General features: G+C 52.3%; 1 protein-coding gene across 8 annotated transcripts in view; it reads right to left on the reverse strand.

The window, feature by feature from the left end:
- Positions 1 to 225: 225 nt before the first annotated feature.
- The window catches only part of FBXO25 (F-box protein 25), a 58050-nt gene continuing 34883 nt past the window's right edge, over positions 226 to 23392 (reverse strand). For 3 of the 8 annotated variants that reach the window (XM_057303387.1, XM_026508513.4, XM_026508514.4), the window contains exons 5-11: positions 21255 to 21347; positions 11048 to 11141; positions 9753 to 9937; positions 6078 to 6257; positions 4006 to 4149; positions 1539 to 1565; positions 226 to 945 (exon numbers count right to left, since the gene is read on the reverse strand). In XM_057303387.1, coding sequence (XP_057159370.1) covers positions 856 to 945; positions 1539 to 1565; positions 4006 to 4149; positions 6078 to 6257; positions 9753 to 9937; positions 11048 to 11141; positions 21255 to 21347 — 813 coding nt within the window. In that variant the 3' untranslated portion in view covers positions 226 to 855. The remainder of the gene's footprint in view (positions 946 to 1538; positions 1566 to 4005; positions 4150 to 6077; positions 6258 to 9752; positions 9938 to 11047; positions 11142 to 21254; positions 21348 to 23392) is intronic. The other 5 variants (XM_026508516.4, XM_048226243.2, XM_026508518.4 and 2 more) reach the window with 3 other exon arrangements.

Below are 23392 nucleotides of genomic sequence, written 5' to 3' on the forward strand. Positions count from 1 at the left end.
CTGCTCTCCCACAGCAAGGGGCTGGGAACTGCTCTTTGTAGCAGGAACAGTGGTCTCGGGGGGCAGGGTGGGGGACTTGTATATTCTTTTATAACACCTTTAATTTCAAAATTATCTAAAATAGACATGCATTATTTTAAAAATAAAACAATCTTTTAAAGGTTTAAATCAACAATATCAAAACCACGGACACGACTTTTTCAAGAAGATGCAAAATCGATGAAGTCAGATCAGTAGATAAAGAGGATTTATTACCCTGTCTAGGAAAGCACTTCCAGGACAGTGAAGTGGAGGCTGCACCGGGCGGTCCCACCACCCACACCGTGGCTGGCCACAGACTGACCACTGAACGCAACAGTACCATACGCTGCCCTCGGCTCACTTCGCATTCAACGAGGACTCACTTGGACACAACCAATGCAGTTAAAATACATGTTAAGAAAAATAAATATTCTGCACCCCGTATTTACAAGGATCAATTGTTCTGTCCCCTGCCCCTAATTACTACAAAATCAGGAAACTATGAATTGACAATTAAGAAGCACAGTATTAGCTGTTAGTGTCAGTTTGGCACAGAACATGGTGCTAAAAATCCAGAATCTTACTGAACCGTATTTATAAATACACAAAGTTGCAAACCTTAATAGGCTTAAATGAAGAGGATTTTTTAGAGAAAGTAGAAATGATTTTGCTTGGGTTCCCCGACCCCGTCAAAACAAACCAATGCCCCTGCCCTGTCCATGCAGGGAGGGGGAGGCGCATTCTCCATGTTCCTGTCGCTCCCTGGCGACGGCACAGCACAGCGCAGCGAACCCCTTCCACTGCCATGGCGGATCGGCGGCAGGCGGGGTGCCTTCAGAACTTGAACAGGTCAATGAAGTGCTGTGGAGACACGGGCATGAAGCAGCTGTCGGGGTCGGCGGCGGTGCAGGGGTGCCCCGAGTCCTGTGGGAGGAGGCAGAGGCGTCACCACGGAGCACCCAGGCCCCGTCACAACGCCGTGTGGAGTACCCGGACCCGCGTGACAAAGACACCCAGCCACGGGGAACTGTCAGCAGAGGCAGGTGGCCCAAGCTAGAGGGCTGGGACCGGGGGTTCTCTGCCTCCCTGGCCTGGCCCTATGCCTCCATTCCTGCGCTGTTCCTCTGCTCCCCTCCTGGCCCCTGAACACCCGCTCCAACGGCAGGGTGCCCCCCAGGAGCATGCACTCAGCCAGAGACCAGGATCCTATTTAACAGGAAAAATGACCAAAGAAACAGGCGTTCTGTAGGACCGACAAACTTGAAAGAAGGAGGAGCCTAAAGAGCACAGGCTGGAGGGAGCTGGAGGCCATGCCAGGTCGGCCCACAGGGCACCTGCCATGTGGCACCTGTGCCTGAACGAAATCGCACGGACACGTCTACGACTTCCCCCTCAGGCTGAGCCTGCCCCTCACGCGCTGGCCCGCAGGACATCCCGTGAACGGCTCGGGGGGCTGGTTCTGGCCCGCTGGGGAGCATGCATGGACGCGACACGAGGCCTGTCTAGCACGGAGGTACCTTGAACAACAAAGCAAGGCGGCAGTCCTTTGAGATCGTGGAGAGAGAACCAGGAGGAGTGCAGGGAAGGCAGGGAGAGAAAGGAAAACCAACGTTAGAGGCAGAGCAGGCTGCACGGAGCATTAGCTTGGACGGCAACGATCTACAAACGGAGGTGAAAACATCCAGTCACTGCGCTGGGCAGTGAAAACATTCTTAAAGCCAGGGCATCGAACACCCCGAGGACCCGTCCGTCCTCAAGACCATCCTGAGACCGGGATGGACGCTCCCCTTGCCTTGGGAGCCTCGGCTGAACGCTGGGCAGGCTGCAGCCTGGACTCCTCAGAACGCCCCAAAGCACACGCAAAGCGAGGCTGATGTCTCCAGTTTGTACTGAAAACACATTTTGGAAAGTCATTAACTCTCTCCCTCACATCCTAGCTTCTGCTTTGCCAAGTGCCCACCCTCCACCTGAGACACTCTCGTTCCCGTGTATACGTGCTTGTCAACGCCCTATCCGCAGCAGCCTGCTGCCTTCACCACCCGCCACCAGGCCACCTGCCTGCCACCCACTGGGGCCAAGACGAGCGGGACCACCGCCCACCCCCGTGTGCCCAGCCATCAGTGTGTCCTGTGGGCACAGTGCGCGAGCACACTGGGGAACCGGCTCCTAATCCCAACCGGAGCCCTGGACCTGCAGTGTCAACACTAGCTTCTGCATGTACTTTGGTGGCAGACACACAACGACAAGGGTGACACAGTCCTGACCCCTGGTCCTGGCCTTTAACTGGACTCATTCTGTCTGGTTCGCCAGTCTACCCCACATCTCACTTTCACTGGAGTATCAGGAAGTTGAGAAATACAGAGATTCAGCTGCAGAACAGACAGGAGAAGGAACAGAGGCGCCTGTGTAACCAGTGAGGGAGGGTGCCTTCCCAGGGGCCTCCTGAGGCCCTGAGACCAGATCCTACTCAGGGACCTACTCCAACGGCACCATGAGGTCACTGTCGTGGGTTTGCATCAGTGCCAGTGATCCTCCCAGAAGCAGGGACGCAGGGAGTGGTCAGCCTGGTCCCAGCCGGTGAGCCGCCCACATTCCTCGATCTGTGTCTACGAGCACCTGCTGTGTGTGACGTGCACACAAGCCTCCCCTTGTGTGGCATGGCTGGCACCCTGGGGCTGGTGACACGGGCTCCCCTCCTGCCTGCAGCCCCACTCCTCGAATGATGGACTTGTGCTCTCACTCCCTCATCAGACCCAGGTAAGAACACACCTGCTCATGGATTGCTCTGCCCTCAAGGAACCATGTTCTACAAAACAGCTGTGACTGCAGAACACGGAACACGTACCATCTTTTTCATTGTGAGATGGGACCCCTACTAAAACAGACGTCAGTGACTTAGAAATAAAATCCATATAACTCGTGCATGGGCCGTAAGTAGGCGTGACGCTGCCTATCTTTCCTGTCGAAAGTAAATCTCCATTAAAGTAACACAGGAAACACTGTCCATACCGTTGCATTCATGGCTCGCCACGGGTAATTTGAAAACCACAAATGACACTATCACGAATGTACTTGGAAATGAGAAAACCCTCAAGTGGCTGTCTCCTTTCCAACAATCTAGAGTTTTCCACTTGTCCATCTGACAAATTACAGATAAACGTAGAACAAAAAGAAGAGCACGGATGGTGCTGCCCAGGCAGAAGGCGATGGCCATCCCCAAAGAATGTGAGGGGCCACCCCCACGTGGGACACACACATGGATCACACTCGCCACCAAGCGAGCTGGGAGATCTCACAACATAAACGTATTCACGGTCAAGGAGACCGTGGGAACACAACCCAGGATGAAGGAAAACCAACTGACATGAGCTCTCCTCCAACCGCAGACAGGCTGAGCCCCCGTCTGCATAGCGGGAAGTCACGGGGTGAAGGGCTTCTAGCACCCCTGGGTACTCGGATTCCAAGTGTGAGTCAGGAGACGCTGGTTCAGTTTTGAGCAAATAAGAAAACTGTGTGTCTCTCTCAAAGGCTGGGACCTCCCTGCTTCAGGGGCTTGGCATGGAGGGGAGCCATGAGGAGGCGCTGACAGTGGTCCTGGGGGCACAGGGCTGGAGGCCACGTCTGGGGCACCCCGCTTGAGAGCGTTCTTAGCTTTATAAAGGACGGGCACCCTTTAACCCCTTTCTCTCAGCCTGAGGGCTGGCAGGGACCCGGCACCGCCCAGGACCAGGTGCCAGGGGCCCCGCCACCCCCAGGGACACACGTCCCGGCAGCACACGTCCCCAGAGCAGAAACAGACACTTTGCTGCCCAACGTTTCTGACTCAAACCACAGGCTGTATGTTTTACTTCCGTGAATCTATTCCTCTGTCCCAATATTTGGTGAAATCCATCTCACTTTCCCATCACAATTTCCCATTTTTTCTACCCTTACACCTGAAATAGAGCAAAGAACATGAGCCCCGCAGAGCCCCGCAGTGGTTACCTTCCAGAAGAGGATGCTGCAGTGGCGGCAGAAGTGCAGGGTGTCCCCGTACTGCTCCCGGGGCGGGTAGTGCTTCTGAAGCGCGAAGTACATCAGCTTCCACTCCACGTGGCCCTTCTCTGACAGGATCAGATGTCTACAAAACTGACAGACAAAACACTGCTGAGCGCCAGCACGTGCTCTCATGGCACAGCAGGGGCAACATTATAAAAGGGCCACGTAGTGCGTGGAACGTCCGGTTATAGGAACTCAAACTCCCGCGGACTGACTCAATGAGGGGCTAACCACGTGACCCACGGCGTGTGTATGGTGGGACAGCACATGGCAGGTGTGAGCACTCTGGTCTGGAATGATGCCCATGATCCGTATTAAGGTAAAATCATGTCACAGTCGTGAGGTATCTAAGGACTTGTACCTGGAATACACGAGGAACACTTGTATCTCTATGAAAAAGACAACCTGATTGAAAATGGGGCAAAGGACCTGGGAGCCACACTCCATCACCAAGGACGCAGAACGAGGCACCTCTACACATCCTCTGGGACAGCCATGATAAAAAAAAAAAAAAAACCCAGTAATGGGGCCACCTGGGTGGCTCAGTGGGTGAGGCATCTGCCTTCGTCTCATGATCTCAGGGTCCTAGGATCGAATCCTACATGGGGCTCCCTGCTCAGCGGGGAGTCTGCTTCTCCCTCTGCCTGCTCTGCCTGCCGCTCCCCCTGCTTGTGCTGTCAGATAAATAAATAGAATGTTTAAAAAAAAAAAACAACAACCCAGTAAGCACAAGCACTGGTCAGGGTGTGGGGACGCCGGAACCCATGTGCTTGGCAGCTGGCAACGTATGATGGTGCAGCTGCTGGGGACAACATTGTGGCAGTTCCTCCAAACTCTGACACAGCTGCTATGTGACCCAGGAATTCCACTCCCAGGTGCACACCCACATCCATACAAAAACGTGTACGCCAGTGTTCACAGCTATAGAATTCATCAAAGCCACAAGGTGGAGAACGACCCAGACACCCGCCAACCGTGGAACAGCCAGCGGAAACAGGGTCCCTCCACAGAACAGCGTGCGGCGCTGCAGGCTGCAGCCAGGGTGGCGAGCTGGCAGCCCGCAGCGTGGTTCCACTTAGAGGAATAGTTTTCCAGACCAGGGAACAGTGCAAGGACAGGGGTCGGTGAGGGGCTGCGTCAGGCTGACGTCTGTTCCTGAGGAGAGGATGCAGCATGTAAAGAAGGCAGGGAGTTACAGGCGACAGGATTTCATCCTCGGGAAGCAGCAGCTGCCTCCTTTGCAGACCAGTCTTCCAACCGAAGGGCGCTTCTCTGTCCACGACCCTCTGGAACCCTTACACCAGCCTCCTCGTCTGGTCCCCAGGGTGCGCTAGTGAGACCACCAGCCCCAGTGTCCCGGCTTCTCCTTCGTCCACGCCTGCGCTGCCAGCCACCACCCTCCTCCCAGCCTCTGATGCGGCTTCTCCCCACTCCAGCATGCTCCTCAAACAAGACTATCGCTCGCAAACCACACTCCGCTCCCAGCACTTCCGCAGCTCTTCTAAGTCCACCGGGAAAACCCCAGGGCATGGCGTGGCCGCTGCACCTCACGCACAAGACTCCGAGAGCTGCACGTGCCCTCTGTTTTCTCAAGGACACCCCACCCCCCAGGCCCCATCCTCTCAGAGTGACAGCCTTCCCCGGGCCACACGTCCGTGATTCCGTCCTCCCGCTCTTCTGTCCCGGCTGCAGCCGAACCTGCCTCTGACGGGATGTGTCGCATCCTGCTGAACCGCCCCTACCACCCCCACCCCATGCTGCCCTGCGCGTAGCAGATGCTGCACACGTGTGCGGCTCTCACGGAGCCCTGTGTGAGGAGTAAGCACGCCGAACACCTAGCAGGTCACACGTGAATGTGCTCCGAGCCAGTTCCCACAACTGGGTCTGCAGGCACGAGGTGCGGGGAGGGTGGGCTCGGAAAGCTATGTGCGGATGCCAGGGCCAGGCGAGGGGCGCACGCCAGCCTCCCTCCAGGTGACGCGTCCCGCATGCGAGGGCCCCGAGGCCACCACACTCACCTGCTTCTCAGCAAAGTGGTACTGACACAGTTTCTTCCACAGCCGCCTGTCCTCGCTGAGCATGGACAGCGTCGGGGTCACCTGGCCTAGCGTGACGATGTCCCAGCCATCGGAGAATCTGTACAAGATGTTGTTGAGCATGTGCAAAGGGAGGTCACTGAGTGTGAGGCCGTCGTTCACCTGCCGGAATGAAAACGGACAGGGTTTCACTGTGTGTGAGGCCCGGGAGCGCCAGGTTACAAGGGGACCTAGCGGCCAGCTGGGAGCAGGTGCTTCAAAACGCAACACAACCGAAGAGACACAACCGAAGTGTCACCGTCCCTCGCACTTGGCCGTGTGAGCCCTTAGCCCCCGTGTTAAGAGATGGCTAGCCGCACGGGGACCCCAGAAGAGAGGCGGGAGCAGAACAGAGGCCAGTCTGTGCCCTCGGCTCCTCCAGACCCTCTCCGTGTGCAGGATCCACTAGTCGGACACAACACAGAGACTGGATGGAGAGAGAGCAGGGTCCGAGGACAGAGGAAATAAAGCTGCTGACCTGCCACCAAGGCCCTGTCCAGCTGTCAGCATCTGATTTCAAATGGAGAAGCCACACCCTCCCTCCCACAAGCCTGCGGGTGTGTCCCTGAGAAAGGACCCAATGTGGTGGGGCAGAACCTCTGTACTGTCCTATCAAGAGAGAGGGGAGAACACAGATGGGCAGAAGAGGGGAGCATGGGAGGACAGAGTTGTGGGGGGGGACAAAGGGGTGTGGGGCAGACACAGTGTCATAGCCCCGGGCTGGGCACACACCCACCCCCCCTATCACTGAGACGGGGCGACATCTCTGAGGGAGCACAGCAAAGGCTGGATGAGCCTGCTCGGTCCCGCGGGCTTGGGACGCCTGCATCCCTGGCCATAGTTGTACGTTTCTGACGTGGCTGAGTGACTGTCTTTGTCCCCAGTGGTCAGCCCTGAGGACGGCTGGCTTCTTTCTGGTTTCTGTTCTCTTTGGTGACTGTAGCGCCCACGCACACAGCACACGTCCACGGAGAAATTACTGCGGCAGGGGTGCGGTGAGATGCTGAGAGGCTGGCCATCCCGTTCTCCATGTCCTTGCAGCCATGGCATGGCTGTACTGCTACAGAAATGTTCTCCTGGCACTTTGTGTGCAGGGACCCAGGAGGAGGTGTCCTGTGTCCCCTGGCAGGGTGACAAGTCAGGGATCATCTCTGAGGACACCTCAGCAGCACCCCCCCAGGGCATGGTGGCCTCGGCACCGGCTGCGCGTCTGGGGAACAGCCCAGCGCCCAGGATGTCACCGTGCAGCATGGTCATGCATGTCACTTCGGATCCCGCTATCCCACGGGCACGTGTGCCTGCACCCCCGATAGGCTGTACGGTGTGAGGAGGTGACAAGGGGCTCACACGGAACAGGTGTGACCACAGGGTCTCGCGGGCTGGCACACGGCAGAACGCACACACAGATTGCACACATGCACGTTGTTCCCAGCCAGTCTTCATGCCGTTACAGGAACGACCGAGACTCATTCTGAACGGCTGCTTCATGCTTCCTCCTTCGAACAGAAGCTTCCGCGTCAGACAGGAGCTCATGAACATCCTGCTGTGACTATCCCAAGGCCTGTCAGGGTGTGTGAGGTGGTACGAAAACCCTGGATGCGCGAGGTGCAAGAACCCGGCGTCACCAGGTCTCCAGCCCTGTGTGACCGCCAACGAGATACACAGCCGCCACACCAGCAGTTTCTATCGAGACGGCTGTGACCACTCTGACATGAAGGGGCATGAGCAGCCCGGCCAGACAGTCCGTCGGGGGCACGGGGCCTTCAGCTCAGCCCCCCAACTGCCTGGCTGAGCCATTTCCCACCACGAACCCTGTAACTGCGTCAACATGTGTGAAGGAACATGGCTTTGGGAGGTCCCGCTAGCCCAGCAGCCACAGTGATCCCCACTCCTGTGGAAGTATGTCTGTCCTCACTCTGGGCTCTTGTGCTGCTAGAACGCCCGGGGGACTGAGGGCAGAGGACCTGATGCATGAGGGGCCACCGAGGGCTGTCCCGTGTCCACCCGTTGCTGCCTTGGGGAGTTCTCGCCACCTTCCAGCAGACAGTGAGAGCAAGGAGTCTGTCCCCACGGGCTGGACCCCAGACTCAGGCCTCAGGACTTGCGCACCAAGGCCCCTCACACGCACGAGCTGGCCTGACCCTGGGACATGCACAGTCCCAGCTCTCCTGCCCGGGCTGCTTGGCTCCCAGCACACAGTGACCCCTTGAATCCAGGTTCCCTCCACTCTGGCCACACAGTTCTCTTCCCCAAAAGGCCTTCTGTCCCCAGTTTTGCAGCAGCTGCTGGAGCTGCCCACACCGGCTCACAGGGCCACATGTGCATGTGAGGAGCCAGCGTGACTGCAAGTGACACCATCACCCCCAGCTGGGGCCTTAGGGGACGAGGCCACAGGAGAGCCAGCTCTGAGCGTGTGGCCAGGCCCCAGTCAGGAGGGCATCCTCACCACTGCCCTCCCTCTGTGTCAACAATAGGAAGACCCTAAAGGAAGCCAGTGACTTCTCGGTCCTGCTAGCCAGCCGAGGCGAGGAAGACAGACCCCGCCTCTGCTCTTTTCTCACTGGCATGCATGCCGGACCAGCTCTGCAGCGTCTTTGCCCTCCTGCCCTGCGGTGAAGCACACTTCTCAGCCTCGAGCTCCCTTGCTGACCAGAGAGCCCTGCTGGCTGCCTGCCCCCAGCTCACTAGGTGCGGTGGCACCACCACATAGGCCACGAGGGAAGAGTGGGACCTGGATGTGTGGCTGTTTGTGTGAGGTTTCCACACTGCGTGCGTGTCCACCTCACAGACAGACCTTCTGATCACAACCCTCAGCGATGGAGGGGGTGGGCAGGAGGCGTGTGACAGCTCGTCCACACCCGCTTCACCGACACTGAACGTAGGATTACGCATTGCAACTTCAAGCCATAATTAGGGAACTCCACTCTTCTGTAAACTTCATGCTTACGGCTAATGGCCCAAAGCTAAGGCTTCCCTCAGTCACTCCTGAGAACAGCTGCCTTCACGTGAGGCCTCGGACACACGGGTGAGCGTGCACCATCGCTGTGCCAGGAGGGTGGTTTGGAGAATGATGGGTCAGCTCTCAGGCACTGAGAGACGCAGTCCATTTATTCCTTCACTCACAGAGTCCTAGGGAGGCACAAAATACCACCCGAGACGCTGAGCTGAGCCGATGGTGTTAACACTGCTCTTGCTGAAACTAGTTCCTGGGACAAACAAACCAGATCAGAACCAGCGACGTGATCTGCACCATCTTCTCTCCCCATTTGCTCTGCCGGGAGCCACACATGACCTCGAAGGACAGCAGGGGTGGGGGCAAGCACGGACCCTGTGTTGCAGGAAGTCCCTGGCAGAACAGGGCAGCCATGACTCATGGGCGTTTGTTTTAGCCCCAAACGTCTCGTTTTCCCTGGAAGGCTAATCACCACACCACCTTGTCACCCGTCCCCTTCTCCATGACGACCATCCCCACCGTCTTCCCAAAAGCAATCTAAGCCATCACAGGGCCTTTGGACCCAAATCCACCTGAGAACAAATGTTCCAACAAGGGAAGGGGTCAGCGTCTTTCCTTTCCTGCACCCCAGATCCCCACGGTGTGACCCGGAGCGCGTCTCGTACCTTAGTGACCTGCAGGTTCTGCAGCTGCTGCTGCCAGCGGAGGATGGTCTCCAGGCGGCAGATCCAGATGTTGATGTTTCCCACCAGCACCGACTTCCCGACGCCCCGGATGAGGATGCAGAGGGTGGAGCTCAGGTCCTGGAGGAGGTCCTTGATGAGCCGGGGGTTCTGGTGGTCGTCGAGGACTGGAACGCACAAGAACACAGACTGTGGGAAGGTGACAGAGACCCAGTGCCATGCCTGTCCACGCAGCACCAATGAACACAGCATAGACATGCCACGGAAGAGGAGGGGGTGCCAACACGGGCCCAACATGTGCGAGCCCAGGGGGCGTGGTGTCGAGGGAAAAGAGCCGTTGTGATGGGACAGACCCCGCATGACTCCACTCAGAGCGGAGGGGTCAGGGTTCAGTGGGACAGGGGTCAGTGCGGGACCACGGGACATTCTGGCGGCAGGTGGAGAATGTGCTTAATGCGACCGAACTGTGTGCTTAAAAATAATTAAAGTGGTAAACTCAGGGTATGTGTATTTGACCACAGTAAAAATAATGAGCTAATTTCACTGCAACCCCAAACTGGCATCATTTTTGAGACACCGCAAGTATGATTTAAATTAAAAACTTTAAGTTAAATTTAAAAGAACATTAAATATGGCCTGATAGTGTGATTCTGGTTGCATCTACAATTTGGCTTTAAATTGGCAGTGTCTGTCCCCCTTTACACTCATCCTAAGGAGCTTAACACACTGTAATCATCAACTCACATACACGCATAAACTCATGGTGTTAGATTTATTGTTTTTTTTTAAAGATTTTATTTATTTATTTGACAGAGAAATAGACAGCCAGCGAGAGAGGGAACACAAGCAGGGGGAGTGGGAGAGGAAGAAGCAGGCTCCCAGAGGAGGAACCTGATGTGGGGCTCGATCCCAGAACTCTCTGATCACGCCCTGAGCCGAAGGCAGACGCTTAAAGACTTAGCCACCCAGGCGCCCCACATGGTGTTAGATTTAAAGTTCTTTTTACAATCGGCCAGTAATCGATCAAGACAGACTGAAGGATAAAGCCTCGGGCTCATCTGACACCTTGGCAACTACGCCACGGCCGTGCTGGTTACAGAGGCGCACAGCTGAGGCAACTGACCTGCCACCTCGACAGGTGAAACTTCTCTGAGACACAGGGATTCTTCATCCTCCTGTGGGAACAGCCCGTCCTGATACGACGGCGTCACACATACAGAGGAATAAAGAGAAGCCCCGTATCCTCTTGTTATCAGACACATCGGTCACGATCTTACCCTTCTGAACAATTTTGTCCAAGATGTTGAAGTAATTCTTCTGCGCCACGCCGCTCAGCGACGTTAACTGGGATTTCGCAATTAGCTGCAGGAGCTGCAGGAGGAAAGCACGTGTGTTACTTAATTTGCTGCTGCCACGCTGGCTTGCCCTCTTCAGAGACCCCACGCCTGTCACTGTCTATGGTGTTCGGTCATCTCTGAGGGTGGGACACAGTTTCAAAGGGCAGGTTCCAGGTGATATTTACCTCAGGCAGGTTCTCTTCAACGTTGTCTTTAAACGTTCCTTGGACCCACCTTTCTCGTCGTGCTCTGACCACGGGGTCGTCTCCCGTGGCCTCTGCAGCTGGGGTGACCTTCTGTCTCCCCTTCACACTCACACTCTCTGTGTTCTCCTTCCTCATCTGCCCACCCCTGCCCCTCCATCCCTTGCCCTGGGTCCCTCAACCACCCCACCAGTGTCTCCTGTGCCCGTACAGACCCACGTCTGATTCCCTGCAACCCCCGCTGGGATCTGCCTTCACGCTGCACTCCTGAGGAGACGTCAAGATGCCGGGTGGCAGTGTCACGGGCTCCCTGATGCACCTCTGCTCAGACTCCCTCCTGCACCTGTTCCGCAGGGCCTCCCAGGCACCTCACCCCAACGCTGCTGCCCAGAAAGCTGCCTTCCACACAGATAGGATTCGCAGGGAACCCAGAGCCAGGCCAAGTGGGAACACACCTGTTCACTTCTCTGGACTGTTTCTGCCCAATTGAGGCTGTTTTAGGTAATTACACCTGCCTCCTGCTTTCCTGAACATGGAATTCTCCACCTTCCCTCCCATTCATCTTGCCGGTTTCCCAAGGGAGGAAAGGAACCCAAGTAGACTGCAGACATTACAGACAGGAGAGCACATAGTGATCTTCCGGGGAAAAACCATCTAATAACGCTTCCATAAGCGTCCTCTGCTGCAGTGATCACAGTCGCACTCACTGTGGGGCACAGCCCACAGCTCCAGTCACATCAAACCGGACACGCCTGAGATGGGCCCAGTCCTGCTCCCCATTCCTATCTTACCACCCACGTGTTGCCTCCACCTGCCACCTTCAAAGAGCCTTCAGTGATGTAAAATTTCATAATGTGGTTTTTAAAAGTCTTCTCAATATTACACATTTAACAAAAAAAGAATGTGACTGAAACTCTGTAATACAGAGCATTCTAACCAGCCGTCCTGAGCCAGAGGAGAACCGTGACCCCGACCCTGGACCCCTGTAGTCTGGGCTGGTGTCCTGGGATGGCTTTGGGGCCTGGGACCCTGTCCCTCTGCTCAGAGGCCAATGGGTGTCACGATGACACAGACTGCGTTTGAAACAAGCCTCCCATTTGGGGCTCGGCTTGGGCAGATGGTTTGTCCTGAGTCCAAATTCCCACTTCTTGCTTTGTCCCTTTTCTCCCCTTTCCTTCGAATTAACATCCCAAGGACTCTTGTCTTACTCAGACTTCTAGACGTGGCAGAAGGAAGGGCTGCTATTTCCTTCATATTATATTGTGACACAATTTACGATTTTACTCTTGTTACAGAACCCCTCGGTGGTCTATTCATCATGCTGGTTGTCCCGTTGACAGCACTGGTGTGTGAACAGTTAAAGCCGGGCTGGGTCCCTGCAGACCCGTGAGAGGGACATTTCAGGTTTCTGGAGGACATGCTTCTACTGGCCTGCCCTCTAAAGAACAAAAGCCCACATTCCCAGCGTCCCCATACCAGGACCTACCCATCTACCATGATCATCAGTTTATGCTGCATCGCTTAAAAATGTCAGAGCTACAACGTCAAATTTAATTTCATCGAGGTCAAAGTGTCAAGTTAGTTGAAGATTGCTTCCTTCGACTGAAAATAGGCATCTCTCAGAATAACGAATGTGAAATACGAGTTTCTCAAAATTACATACAATATGATTTTACTAATACACAATTTTAAGCAAAAGACACAAATCATAAAACTATCTTTCAAAGGTTACAGAACGAGAAACAGGAAAGTCGGGAAAGCATCCACCTCTAAGGAAATCAGGCTGTGAAGATGTCCACAAGATGGCGCGTCGGCTGACACGTTGTTAGGAACGTCCTAGTTGTCCAGTCACATGCTAGACACACACATGCTCACGATACTATCGTACTGTAGTAAATATATTCTTTACTAAAGTAAAACAAAGAAGAAGAAAAACAGGCATCTGCCTGAGGCCCCACACTATTTCTTGGTCCTTCCTCTTTAATGAATCTTGTTCTAGGGGAATTGACATACCTTGTTAGTATGCTTTAATCCAACATGCTTATGGGGAGATTTAGCAAACACCTGGAGTAGTAGCCTACAGCCGATTCTTGAATTGACAATAAGGAAGATTTAAGAAAAATATATCTTTTTTGTGCTAAGGAACACAGAAGACATCTTTTCGTGAAGAATCTACATTTCATAATAAAGAACGAACTTTCTCCATTTCTAAATACCTAGTTTTTTTGAAAAGAAGAGGAACTGTAGATTCAGTAAAACAACGAGCAAAAAATTAATTATTTTAGAGTACCCTAAGAAGCCAGTTGTACCTTCAGCAGAATTTGTGGTGAATATTTAACAGCGGCAGGAAAAATTGGCCTAAGTCACCAAACAATTCACATCCACGGTGGCTCATTTGACCCTCTGTTTGCCCACTTGGGGAAGAACATGCACCCCCCCGATCTGCAGGTGCTCGTCACGGTGCTTGGGGGGCAGCGGGTTTCCTACATGGCAATCCCTCACCTGCGACCAGCAAAGGTGTGGCTCAACAGGATTGGAAACCTTAGTTCAATAGTCTCACTGAGCTCGAAAGGCCACTATTTCAAGATGTCATAGGACACATTTAGGAAAGTCTCTTGTTCTTGAAAGGGAAAGTTCCGAAAACTAAGAAGAGCAAGGTCTCCATCCTTGGGGCAGTGGTGTGTGTGGTATCTACCTGGCTCCTCCTGTGCCCTGAGGCACCCCTCCCCACCTGTCTCCCACCCTTACATCTTGGGACATAAATGGCCCTGTCTACTGCTATGACCCCTTTGTCTCAATCACCCTAAAGAGATCATCCCAACGCAGCCAACACGGAGCAGGGTACAATTTAACCAACACACTCCCCACAGCAGCCTTCAGAGGTTCAGAAATGTGTCCAGGACCCCCAGTAAGTAAATGAGACCGAACCCAGACAGACAGCGAGGCTCCCAGACCACTGCCCACCTCTTCCCCTCCCTGTGCACCAGGTGTCAACTGGGGATACTACACAGTTCTCACCAAGATTAGGAGAAAGCTCAGAAACGTTCATACGAGATATTCTAGCCACAGAGGCCTTTCTCCTTGTCTTCATGACCCCACTATTTAAAGGATCCAGGAGATACTTGAGAAACAGGGAGGAGGTTGTCCTCCAAAGCTAATAACACTGGAACACAGATGTCCAGGACTAGAGGAAGCCAAGGCCAAGAGGGTCTGGGGGAGCAGGTCCCAGGACGCCAACAGCCACGTGAAGATACAGGGGACAGCTCCAGGTACCAGGAGCACACGGGGGCCCCGGCGGCCCCCCGGTGGGGGAGGCAGGCCTTCCTTCTGGAAGCTGATGAGACAGACAAGAAAAGCTGATTGATAACAGGGGGGGAAAAAGAAACAAATGACCCCCCTGAAAACACCTTCCTCCAACAGAAGGAAAAGTTAAATTTCTTCAAAACCATCTCATGACATAGGCGCACCGCGGAAAAGCCCAGAGGGCGCCCCATGGGCAGTGCAGCGCTCTGCTCCCCGACGGTCCACAACCTGTCAGCAAGGGTCCCAACGAACCCCTTCCGCAAGAACAAAGGTTTTTGCAGATTTTGCTACTTATTCTCCAACATCAGATCAGTCTGTAGCCGTGGCCATGAACCTGCCATCACCATGGACGCAGACTGCACCTTCCACGTGACACCTCAGGAGAGCATCCCAAGGCTTCTGAGCTGAAACCATCCTCCCTCAAAACATCTGTGAACAACTGTGCTTGGGCCCTCAGGGAAGACGGAGTATACACAAAACACGGCTGCTGTTCCCTCGGATAAAACACCCCTTGTTCCCGTCAGCCTCCTGCCAGAGCTTCCCACAGCTGCTGGGGCCACGCGCCAGGCACTGGGTGCTGGGAATGTGGGACACGCATTCTCTCAGCTCCTGAAGCTACAAGCCAAGCCCTGCGGCCACCGGGTATCTACAGAACCCACCACAGCCTGCCTCACCTCGGGCTCCTGGGGAGGCCCTTCCCCCCCTCACCTCGGGCTCCTGGGGGCTCTGCTCAAGGCTCCTTCCACCTCACCCCAGCTTCTCATTTTAAGGCTCCATGTGAGCATAGACTTTCAGGGACTGCTATTCAACACCAGATTCACTATATAGAAATATTTCCTAGGAAAACATGATAATTCTGATGATTCGAATGCAGCAGTTACATGGAATCAGAAGAAAGTACCCACCAGTAAAGGACGTAAGCGAAACTCCAAAACTCTGAACTTTTCATGTGAGCACCACGGACAAGACGTGGGCCTTTCGGGACAACCTGGGGGTCCAGTCCCCCTGCCCGTTCACATTGCATCTTTCCTCAGGGGCCAGAGCTGTGCAATCCCGACCTGCTGTATCCTCCTGGTCGAGTTACTCAACCACCCCTTACAGAAATCTGGTTTCCACCATTAGCTTTCCTCTGAGTCAGGAAGCTGCTGAAATACTCTTTTAGAATACCATATGCATTTCTGGAAAATCCCACCTCTCCAGTGAAATGCTGCTGCCCAGGAACATGTGGTACTGTGAGACACCATCTTGTCTGAACAGGAATCTCCCACGACCCACCTCTCAATGACTAGCCTGATGGCTTTGTTTGTTAGCCATGTATAAACATAGCCACTTAATTAATATTTGCTCATCCCTTAGTATGACTAAAGGATTAACAAACTCCTTTCACAGGAGCCCAAGATGAGTTGGGGGCCTAAAGAGACTACAGATGGGAGGTCTGTGAACAGTCCCATCCTCGGCCACACCTGTTCCCCAAGCAGGTGACGAACCCTGCAGAATGCTGAATCTTTCTTAGCAATACTGCTAAGTACTTCTGTAATTAAATCATAGAGGGTGCACTCAAGTTTCATAAAACTAGAAAGAATACAGTACATGACCCCATATTTGACCTCACGAGAGTGTCCTATGGAATTCAGACAGGTGAGCGAGGGAGCAGCTTTCTAAGCTGGGTGACACAGCCTTATTATGCTGGGAATTAACAGGCTAATGCAAACTGGAAGAATAAGCTAAATATTAAATTTACCATATCACAGAGGAAAACAGATATTCCTATCAGGAGTTTTAAATAAAGTTTAAACCAAACTGTCCATACAGAAGACATGTTTCAATTACAGGTTCACAGAGAATTAAAGTGAAGAACCAGCTGTGACACCACTAGAAGATAAGCAGAGGGTGTCTGGGAAAATGCAGGACATAGCAAGGAATGCACTTGTCTGGAAAGGAAACCAAGCCACGTTTTCAGTATCACAGAATATAGGCATGGTCCTACCTGTGACTTAAAATTCTGTGTGTCCCCACATAAATATAAATAAGCATGCCCGGTTGTTTATGAAGGAGAACATTTCCTGGAGAATACCTGAGAAACGAACAGAGGCCACCTGTGGGGGAGAAGGGGCACAGCCATGGTGGGGAAGAGGTGGAGCCTAGGGAGGGATGGGGGCTCACAGCATCCCATGGTGGTGTGCAGCTCCCTTCATGATACTATCTTCTAACTACAAAGTATATCCAATAAAAACTACCCAATTAGCGAGTCAATACGTGGAAGAAGAAGAGAGTGAGTACCTTTACGCTTCTGAGGGGATTTTCCCCAAAGAGTCCCTACTTTAGGAAACACAGCAAATCTAACATGTTTGCAAATTTCAACAGCTGCTGCTTTTACAAACATCCTGAAAAAACACACACAGCCCTTCAACCCATGGCTGCTCCTGCCACCAGTGCACTGCCCTGCCATCCACGACGTCATCCTGGTCCCCAGAAGCCACCGTCTGTCCTGGGGGCAGCACGGTCTGTTCTCCTAGTGCTGCAGGGAGGGCCTGCGACCCCGCAGCACATAGGAGGTGGATGAAGGTTACACCCACAGGAGAGACACAACCTGAGTGCCCAGCAAGGAGGGACCAGTTCTGTGTTAGCTGGCCCTGAGTCTGTACCTGCCGCGGTCCTAGGCTGCCAGCTGTCTGACCGTGTGCCCTCACTCCACCGTGATGGAGGTGGCCTCGCACTGGGTGCTGGGACTCTGCAGGGAGCAAAGCAGGCTGAGTCCTCACGCTCCAGATGACCAGACCGGCACACAGGTCGCCCACACAGGAGAGAGGCGGTGCCCAGGTGCCACCAGGCCTGCAATGGCCTGTGCCCGTCCCCCTTAATGTGGCTTCACTCACAGAGAGGACAAGTATTTATGGTGAAGTGCAGCTGGAATCTGGCATAGAAGATTATCTGAAAGTGCTGGTTTGCTATGTTTCCAAGTGTGTGGTTCATTTTCTTAAGTAAAATCTTGTAAATTGCACCAAATCTGTCTTTATTCTAATGAAAGTAAGCTCATAAAACTGACCAAAAATGCCATTTAATTGACTTATACATGACTTATAAATGGGATAAATGAAATGTGAGCTGAATTATGCATCAGATATTAAGAACTGTTCACTCGGGTGCCTGAGTGGCTCAGGCGCTTGGGCAGCTGTCTTTGGCTGGGGTAGTGATCCCAGCCAGGGTCCCAGGATCGAGACCTATGTCAGGTTCCCTGTTCAGTGGGGGTCTGCTTCTCCCTCTCCTGCTAGCCCTCCTTGGGCACGCACGCACGCTCTCTCTGTCAAATGAATGGATAAAATCTTAAAAAACAAACTTTTCACTCACCAAGGGTCAAATCTCAGCGGTAATTTGACTTGTCTTTTTTTTCTTTATCAATAAGGAAATTTCTCAGAGCATTTTATGAAGTAATAACTGCAAACAGTTGATAAGAGAACAATTACTACTGAGTGTAAATATTTCAGTTTGCATTGATTTTCTGGAAGTAAATTTAATAGTTCAATAAATTATGCTAAGGCTTTTTAGTAAGTGGCCTGGACAATTTTCATGAAGTATTAAAACAGAGAAGCTGGTTTTGAATTAGAGATAGGTGTTAAGAGCAGTCTGATACCATGATGACCAGTTAGCCTGAAGCTAATACATGGCAGCACGTTTCTGAAAAGCAAGTGGGCACTGGTGAAGAAGGACAATGACACGGTGCATGCGTGCAGTGGGCCAGTGCAGGTGTCCATGTTAGTGCCGAGCAAGCTCTGGTGTCTGGACTCAGCTCCCAGGTGCCCGACGTGAGCACACGCACCTGACCACTTGCACGAATTCAGGAACCTGCCCCAGCACAGGAGGAGCGGGACAGGCTGCCGTCGCCCTCCCCGGGTTCTCCTGTGCAGTCACTCCCCGCTCTCAGGCTTCCCCACGGTCCCCATCAGCTCGCAGGTGCAGAAGTGACGCAACAGCTCAGCCCCGATTCTAAGTCAGCTGCAGGCACTTGAAGAACACAGCACCTAAAATTAATTTTCTCTTCTCCTTTAAAAAGTGGAGTGAGTGCAGCTTGGAAAAACAACGTTTATTCCTCAAAATCAGATGAAAATTGTGAAAAATTATTAAAGTAACCTAGATATGAAAACGTTGCAAATATTAACAGATAATCCCAAGAATGGCTTATCATGTTACACAGACGATTGTGGAGGAGACAACTGAGTTTGGATTTCTGTTTTTAGAAGACATCAAACTTTCACTAACACGGTGAGAACAAAGACAACACCTCCACTCCAAACTACTTATCTTTACCTCAGCAACTGAGACAATCTGTAATTGGATGCTAAACTAATACTAATTTTTATTCAGAAAACATGCAATAATTATTGATTAGTCTCAGTTTAAAACTGCTAACTTTAGGGGAATAAGAGGATCTCATACAGAATATTGAAAATATTGAAAAGTACATATTCTTAATTTCTTTCATACAAATCCTCAGGGAAACCACCACTGAATGCCTTTAGAAACATAAGGAAACTATCAAGGATTTCAAACACCATGGTGCCTCAAATCCTGTTTATATGTGTTCCAGCATAAATGAGTGCAGACAGCTCAGCATTAATTATGGGAAGAACTGCACAAGAATCCTCTTAGTTGCTGATGTAGGAAGAGCTGCTATAAACATGGAAAGCAGCACAAAAATCCCAAGCAACAGCTCCTGCGGACAAAGCTGTCTGCCGTCAATGAGGCCAAGGAGCACATGCTACACATGCTTGCGCCAGAGAACCCCTCTCCAGAGCACACGCCCTCCTGGGTAACAAGGAAAGCGCCTCGCACCCAAGCACGCGGAGTCCTAAGCACGCGGAGGCACCGCATCTCCGTGGAGAAGGTGGCAGCGAGTGGAGTGGGCCCCAGGGGGTTCCCAAGCAAATCCAGAGGTGAAAACACAGAACGAAACTTGGGGAGAGCCGGCATGGGCACAGAAGGTGCCACAGGGAGGACAGGGGGCTGAGACCCCACAGCGTGTGCCTACAGCGGCACGTGTACTGATGCAGGGCATTGCGGAGGGCTGCTTTCTGCCTCCCCGTGCTTTCAGCAGAAGGCGGACATAGCAAGTGGGTCTTTCAAAGGCAACACTCCTGGCCTTTGAAGGGCGTGCGAAGGGGCAGGGGTGAGGGGTAAGAGGTGAGGATTCCCGCTGGGCAGTGACTGAGCCGGTCAAGCCTCGTACACATGGCCTCAGCACCTCCCCGGTCACCAGGTTCCTTGCACACCATTTCCGCAGGACGATACAGAGACATGCGGTACTTCCAGGAGGGCACAAGAGCGTTTCAGTCGGCAATACACATGGTACATTTTAACTTCATACTTACGCATTTTTATGTATTAGAAAACATCCAACAGAGCAAACATACGGTTTCACAGCTACTACTGCTGGGATGAGGCTAAAGCAGGTATTTTCATTTTCAAAAAGATGAAAGACGTATGAGGAAAGGCTCTTCAGCAAGTACGAGTGTGGCATGCAGATGGAACGAACAAACTGTGAGGAGGTTTGGACGACGGGAAGCACGGATGGACTCTGGCCCACGATGCTCCTAGACAGAGCATAGAGTGCTCGTGCCCTTGCGGAGCTCCCAGCTCCACCCCAGCAACGAAGTTCTTCTCCCTCTGCGTGCAGGTGCTCAAGAGCGGCTAGGACACAACTCAGGCCGTCCTGAACTCTAAGAGGGCGTCCGGGAGAAATAGTTACTGAACTGACGCAGCTTCCTGGCCACTGGACTCTCGACACTCTGAACTGGTGGAGTCCAATCGCAGTGCCTCACCCAGAGAAGAGGTGAGTGACGGACATGCCCCGCTGGCCACGGCGCGCATCAGAATACACCCCACAGGGCCCCAGAGCGCAGGACTCGCGGGAAGCACGTGGCATCAGAGGGGGCCCCCTCGCACTGGTCACATGCAACTCAGTGGCAAACTCTGACTGGGGCCAAACCAAACAGGTACTATTACCTCAGGTGCAAAGTGATTTAACCCCCAATATTTCTGTCCTGCCACTAACACTTTTAATTTCCTAAAAGCCGTTACAAGGAAACTATTTCTAATGTCTCACAGACCTATTAAAACTCGAAAATAACAACATCACGAACCATCGTTTACGTTTTGCCTATAATACACATGACACAGGATATATATATTCTTTTTGATCCAAGATAAAAATTTCCTCTACAAACAGATCATCAATGCAATCAAGGCTTCTGTGGAGATCTACTCTGTATCAATTCCCCTTTTCCTACCAGCTCGCTGCTTGCCTGTGAAGCAGAGCTCCTGCTTGTGAGGGACACGGAGTAGAAAACGCACGTGAAATCGTCGTGCTTTCCCTCTGGGTCTCCCACGGCAATGCACCTGTGCGCATGGCTGGATGAAACCGAAAACATGAGGCGGCCCTGGGAGAAAGCGCGAGAAACAAGGGGCACCAGGGTGGGAGAAACCCCCACTATTTCTGTTTCCTCCTGAGCTCACTCCTTGTGCTCTGCTATCACACAAGCACAACTTAGCACCAACGCCAGAAGTGTCTTAAATATGTACACTTGTCACCTTTAAAACCAGTCCATCAAGTGTCCTCGAAATGGCTTTTGAAACAGAAGACTTACTTTGACCACGTAAGTGAACCTTCGAATATCCTGAATTGCACTTGAGAAGTCTAAGCGATTGAAAGCCTCTCCCAAAGTACAGTAGCCGTGCCTCTGGAAAAACAGACACAAAACAGTTGAAATCCGTAAGCAGTCAATTAGTCAAAATAAAGTAACACTTAATGTGAGGTAATCTGTGCAATTTTTTTTTAAATTTTGGCAAAGGGCATTTGTTTTAATGATTTATACCATGTTTAGATTAGTGTGGAGTAAAACAGCGATGCTAAATATGTCACATATAATCAAGACACTATCCTCTGCCATTCTTACACCACTACTGATACAACGACAAAGACAAATACTTATTAAATATTTTGTTGATTTCTCTTGTCGGCACAAGCTGGGGAACTGAAGTCACAATGGGTTGCGTTCTGGGCTAAGCACCTACAGATACACAAACCATCTGCCCAGCTACTGTGAAGATGTGTCTGCTACAGACACACGTAGAAACGCCCAAGCCCTCTGCAGGGAGCCCCGTGCCCCGCAGGTCTGGAGGGCGCCCCGCTTACTGGACCAAGGCCCAGGACTGGGGGTGACTACGTGTGGTTTCCAGGTGGGGAGCAGTGGACGCCTGGCAGTGACACCTAGGGGCTGGTCGTCAGACCCACAGGACCCAGAACCCAAGGGAACAGATGAACTCATGGGATGTGTTTTCGGCCCTGAAAACCCTGCCATCTATTTCAGCTGTGTGTCCTTTATGATGGGCCCTACAGTCTACACTAGTTTGCACAGGATTGTATACTGGGTGTCAGAAGTCATTTCAAAATCAATCTTCTGCATTTGAAATCCTGAGAGTATATAGAGATTTTCAAGTCATAGTTGTGGGGTTAGACAAGCTGGTGATAATCCTAGAAACATGAGGTGACAGATTCCCCCTCGCCTCTCTAACGGATGGCAGGACAGGAGCTGACGCAGCAGCTGGAGTGCACACCTGAGCCTCAGACCGAAGATACCCCATGAAGGTTGATTTAGTTTTGTGCCCAAATCCCAAGAACAGTCCTAATGTGTGCACAAACCAACAAAACACATGTTTTTAAGACAATACACATTATTAATGGATATCTACTACATGCAAACTATTCTCCTGGGAGCTGCGCAGGAAGCAAAGGTTAATAATAGATTATAATGTGAAGTCAATCACTGCTGACATTTCTACTTTAATTCCCTTTTCTTCTCAATGAACAGAACTCTAAATGCTGGGTATAGACATAGACTCCTTTTCAGGCAGCCACCCATGCCACAGCAGCCTCTTCTTTTTTGGGGAATTAAATCTGATTCACAGACTACAAAACACTTGCTTGGGCCACGCAAGCCTGTCTGTGTTTGGGGGGCCTGGAACCACACGTGGAACCTCAGAGACTATGGGGCACCACAGTGGGCCATGCGGCTAGCAGCAGTGATACCTGGTCTGTATCAGGTGCTCAGCCCAGAGATGCCGCTGAGTGCAGGGAGCCCAGATCCTCCCGAGCGTGGCTGTATCCCTGCCCCAGGGCCCATGCAACACATCTGCAGACTCACGAGAAACTTCCCTTTGCTGCTTATGCTATCCCAAATGGGACTCTGCTCTGTAATCAGTGTGGTAACACAGAGCAGATGAAGTATTAAATAGTCTGTCATAAGCTCCAGCCAGTCAGATTCTTCCAAGAGCTCCTCTGATGGGTCTCATTTAGTGTGTGTGTTTGAGCAATCTCAAACCCACAGCAGTCCTAATCACCACCAACTAGGCCAAATCAGTCTTTGGGCTCAGAAGTTAGCCCCTAATCTTCTGGGGAGCGGGGCCATATCATCAATCCATTATTAACACTTCCGGAACATCTAACTTCCACCTATGCTAAACAACTCCTTCCTAAACTACGCTCCCTACTGCTGCAAAATAAGGCAAAGGAAGAGTTCCTCAGGCTGCAAAAGGAAGGAAGCGTTCCTGGTCACTGAGCAGAGAAGAAGGAAGCAGAGTTGAAGTGAACGGTCCATGGCTCCGAGAAAAGCTGCAGCCAACTTGGCAAAAGACAGGATTGGGAAGGGCTCCCACTGTTCTGGACAGGTTCGGACTTCACCACAGAGTCACACTGGTTCTAAATGTTCTCACCGCCCATAGCCCA

The sequence above is a fragment of the Ursus arctos genome, unplaced genomic scaffold (assembly GCF_023065955.2).
Source record: "Ursus arctos isolate Adak ecotype North America unplaced genomic scaffold, UrsArc2.0 scaffold_27, whole genome shotgun sequence".
In the NCBI taxonomy this organism is placed as follows: Eukaryota; Metazoa; Chordata; class Mammalia; order Carnivora; family Ursidae; genus Ursus; species Ursus arctos.